General features: G+C 40.1%; 1 protein-coding gene across 2 annotated transcripts in view; it reads right to left on the reverse strand.

Annotated features, from left to right (window-relative positions):
* slc8a2a (solute carrier family 8 member 2a) overlaps positions 1–4066 on the reverse strand; it is an 11828-nt gene that overhangs the window by 4662 nt on the left and 3100 nt on the right. The window contains exons 6-8 of one of the 2 annotated variants that reach the window (XM_035665891.1): positions 3249–3610; positions 1219–1322; positions 679–696 (exon numbers count right to left, since the gene is read on the reverse strand). In XM_035665891.1, coding sequence (XP_035521784.1) covers positions 679–696; positions 1219–1322; positions 3249–3610 — 484 coding nt within the window. The remainder of the gene's footprint in view (positions 1–678; positions 697–1218; positions 1323–3248; positions 3611–4066) is intronic. The other variant, XM_035665892.1, reaches the window with a different exon arrangement.

Consider the following 4066-nt stretch of genomic DNA (forward strand, 5'->3'; position numbering starts at 1 on the left):
TTTCCAGTCATTCCCAATTTATGCAATTCCAGTACTGCAGAAATATTCAAATACACAAAAATAACATCTCTGCAAAAGGGAGTCTTGTGGGTACCCATAGAATCCATTTTCATTCAAATCAGGTCAGAGGTCAAGGGATCTCTTTGAAAATGGCCATGCCAGTTTTTTTATCTGCAAAATTTACATTAACTTTGGAACATTATTTAGCCCCCTTCCCAACATGCTAGCCATGACATGGTGACAATGGTTTCATATGATACCATTACCCTCAGCTTTCACGTGACAGGCCCTGCCATCAGCGAGCACAATTAACCAATAAAGATTTGCTGTCTTCCAGGAAATAAATAATAATATACTGGTTTTTACCACAGCACATAACAAGAAGTAGCATAAATGGAGCTAAAGCTTTCAGAGAGTTTGGCAATGAAAGACTGAATCCATGCTTATGCTCCACTTTTAAACAAATCTGCACACAATGCAAGGGAGAAAGGTATTAGAATCATTGTTGCTACAGGAGGCAATCTAATTCATTTTGAAAAACACACTAACTTCACTGCTAAGGGTGTGAGAATAAGACTTCCACCTGGGCAGATTTGCAATTTCACAATAATATGTTGGGATATAAAAATGCTGCACCTTGCACCTTTAACACCCAAAACTACACCCAAACCATCTTACCCTGGTTTAGCAGCAGTGCTGTGAAGACAGACAGACAGACAGACAGGGATTTAATATAATACAACAACTCCATTTGTAGGATCTAATACATTAGAGTGTCTGAAAAAAAAAGAACTATACAATTTGTTCAGCAGTTTAGTATACACAGTGCACTCTCACTGTTAGCCCTCATTTCCACTGTACATTACAACTAATGTAATTGACTCGTTTGGCCTCCACTAGCAAGCAACTATCTAATTCCTCCACCATCCGTTTGACACATTAATGGTATATTGAGCAGGCCTCTAAAGGATACTAAGTTCATAATTGGCAGCAGTGCCTGTGCTACAGTGGAACAGAGACAGAATGGCAGCGTGTAATCTTCCGTTACTGGCTCTGACGTAGGTGCCGGGCATTCAACTGCCTGTGTTCCTGTTGTTATTGTTTTGATACTTGATCTTGGATATCGCCGCCATCTACTTGGAGTGCATTATTTTATGTTAGCGTAAACTGTCATCTCATACTGCATTACTTCATGCACTTTAATGCTCATACACCTACCGGAGAGTCCTCGCTTCAGCCATTTGGGGTCCTCAAGCACAAGGAAGAAGTTTTCCTGCTTCTCGTACTCCTCCACATTTATAATGTGCACTTTTAAGATCTGACTGGAGATATGCAAGCAAGCACGCACAAACAAAGACAGACATTTATTTTATTTCTAGAACTAAGAATTAAGTACTATTAAATACAATGAGCAATAAGGTGCGTAAAAACACATCTTAAACATTTGCTCTACCATCTAAATCACATCGCAAATTGAAGTGATCTAAATAATTAATCACAATAGACTGTTCAATTATTCAGGCTTAAACATTGTGTGCTCTGTGTGCCAAAGAAATACAGCTAAACTAAATTACTTGTAGCACAAGAGTACCCTGGTTTATCAATGTCTGTAAAGTTCATCTGTGGAATACTTTGGCATCTTCCAGGCAACTTGGAAAGAGAGTATACATATGAATATGGCATAATGGTCCCAGCAGAAACAAATGGAATAATAAGGCTACAAAGCCACATATTTCTCCATGAACTATAATCTATGAATTCTATGAATTGTTATACCCTTTACTGTGCAGCATCTATTGTTACAGTCTTTCACTAAGTGTACAATCAGTCCATGTGCAAACACAGCTTATATAACCTGAAAATTTAATGGGAAAAAGATCTGTCAGCTTACATGGGGTGACTGGAGGTTCCCACACCTGATCGGGGATGGGATTATCTTTGGGTGTCAAGTCGTCAGGTAATTCTGTCTAATAGAACCTCCTCCGCCTGGAGTGGGTGACTGGTTACCCATAGTAATCTTTCAGTGAGGTTCAGGTACCCCTTTCCTAAAAGCACTAATGGGCCAAAGTAAAAGCACTGAGGGTGCTGCGTGTCAGTGCAGCTGGTTTAAAAAAGAATACAGCAGTTTTGCTGATGCCTAGTTCAGAGACTTAGACCATATTCTGGTTTGTCTATTATTTAACCCTGAGGAAGCTGGCTAAATGAGAACAAGCTGAAGAATGCCTGTTCTGAAGATTTGCCACCATCTATCTTCCAACACTACAAGTACAATTTCATTTAAAATTTAATTTAAGTTGAAAATCTTAACTTTGTTAAAGGATAGGTTCCGTGCTATTCTATATTATTCTTACTACCATCAAAGCCCAGTAAAAAACCCAACACCAACAATGATTTGTTAGTAGGACCAATTGTCCATAAACTATTAAACTCAATCAATGACACTGCTGCACTGGGTTTCTTCCTTGAGCTCCTGGATCTGAAGTTAAAAAAAGTCCTAAACAAAATTGCCGGATTTTGTGAGTGCAGCCGAAGCATATACTGTCATCAACCTGTCTTGCTTGTGTTGTGTAGCTCGGTCAAACCCACAGACCAGCAGCTTTTATACATCCATTACAAAGACAGAGAGCAGAGGAGACAGACAGAGACAATGATGTAACCTAGTGGCTATGTTTTTTTAGTCCAGAGTTTTTTAGAGTCCAGACCTCACACCCTCCACGCTGCCCAGGGGCCGACGCCCAGCGAAATAATACAAATAAGAAAATACAGGCGGAGGGCAGGGTCTCTGCAGATACAGACACCACCACACACTTCTAGTGGATCATAAGTGATGATTGAGAGGGATTTTTTTCGGTCTCTACTTCGTTTTAAAATATTTCTGTCTTTTGTAAGAACTAGGGGCTTGGGGATATGTGCCAACTACAGGGTAAGGAAGTAACAAAGTACTGAGAGACAAACTAACATATTGTTGGTTTTGGTCTTTTCATGGACATTGTTGACAATAACAAAAATATAGAATATTGCCAACCTTATCCTTTAAAAAGAATTTGTTTGCAGGTTCTTGATCATATAAAATCCTTCTTTTAATGTATAGTATATAGTAGGAAGTTGCAACCTTAAGAGTCACAACGTCTGCACCTCCTTTCTGGAAATTAACAGAGTGATGTTCTAAGGAAATACAGCCATCAGACTCTGTGGCTCCTAAAGTCCTATTTCCTAGCCTCTGCCTTAGTTTGCTGACTGTGCCTCACCTGGTCTGTTCATTGGTGAATTCCAGTTCCCCCCTGGTTTCCTCATAGTCCACCCCAGCCTTGGCACTGCCATCCTCCGTATGGTACGGCACAGCAACGGTGCCCCTGGAGCCCGAGTTCCTCACCACTGTCACCGTCAGCGTGCCTGTGCTCTCACTCACCCGCATCACTCGCTGGCCAAAGGTGAAGATGCCGGCGTGGTCATCGTCCAAGATAGTGATGGTGGCGACCAGCGGCTCCACTAATCTGCCCTTGGGTGGAGTTCCTGTCCCTTCATTTCCACCTTCTTCTAACCTCAGTTTCTGAAGACGAACAAAGAAGTGCTCGTCCTCCTCAAAGACGTCATCATCCAAGATGCCCACCTGGAGAGCACAGAGTATTGTATGGTCACTGTCCTCATGGGTGGATGAGGCCATTACAGTTTTAACAAAGACATTTTTAACTCACTATAACTCAACTTTCAAAATTACTATTCCCGGGTCCCATTAGAAGTGGGCAGCTCACCACACTAAGGGAACTTTCTATTAGGCTAGCTTTGTAATGCCAATTAGTTATATTTGAGTGAAAGTTAGCAGTGACCTTTGTAACACAGACAACTTCTTAAATTCACACTGACAAATTCATTTACATTAACTAAGATGACTACACTGGAATAAAGGAAAAATTTAAAAAAATTATTTCTGGGACTTATTTTTTGTCTGAAAAGAAAAATTATCTTGTCAAGCATGTTTTGCATTAGTAAAGTAATCTGGTTTTAAGAAAATATTTCTAACTTTGTCTTAATAAGATCTAATACTGAGCTTGATTTAAACAGTAAC

The sequence above is a fragment of the Morone saxatilis genome, unplaced genomic scaffold, assembly GCF_004916995.1.
Source record: "Morone saxatilis isolate NCDOM2014 unplaced genomic scaffold, NCSU_SB_2.0 Contig20, whole genome shotgun sequence".
NCBI lineage: Eukaryota > Metazoa > Chordata > Actinopteri > Moronidae > Morone > Morone saxatilis.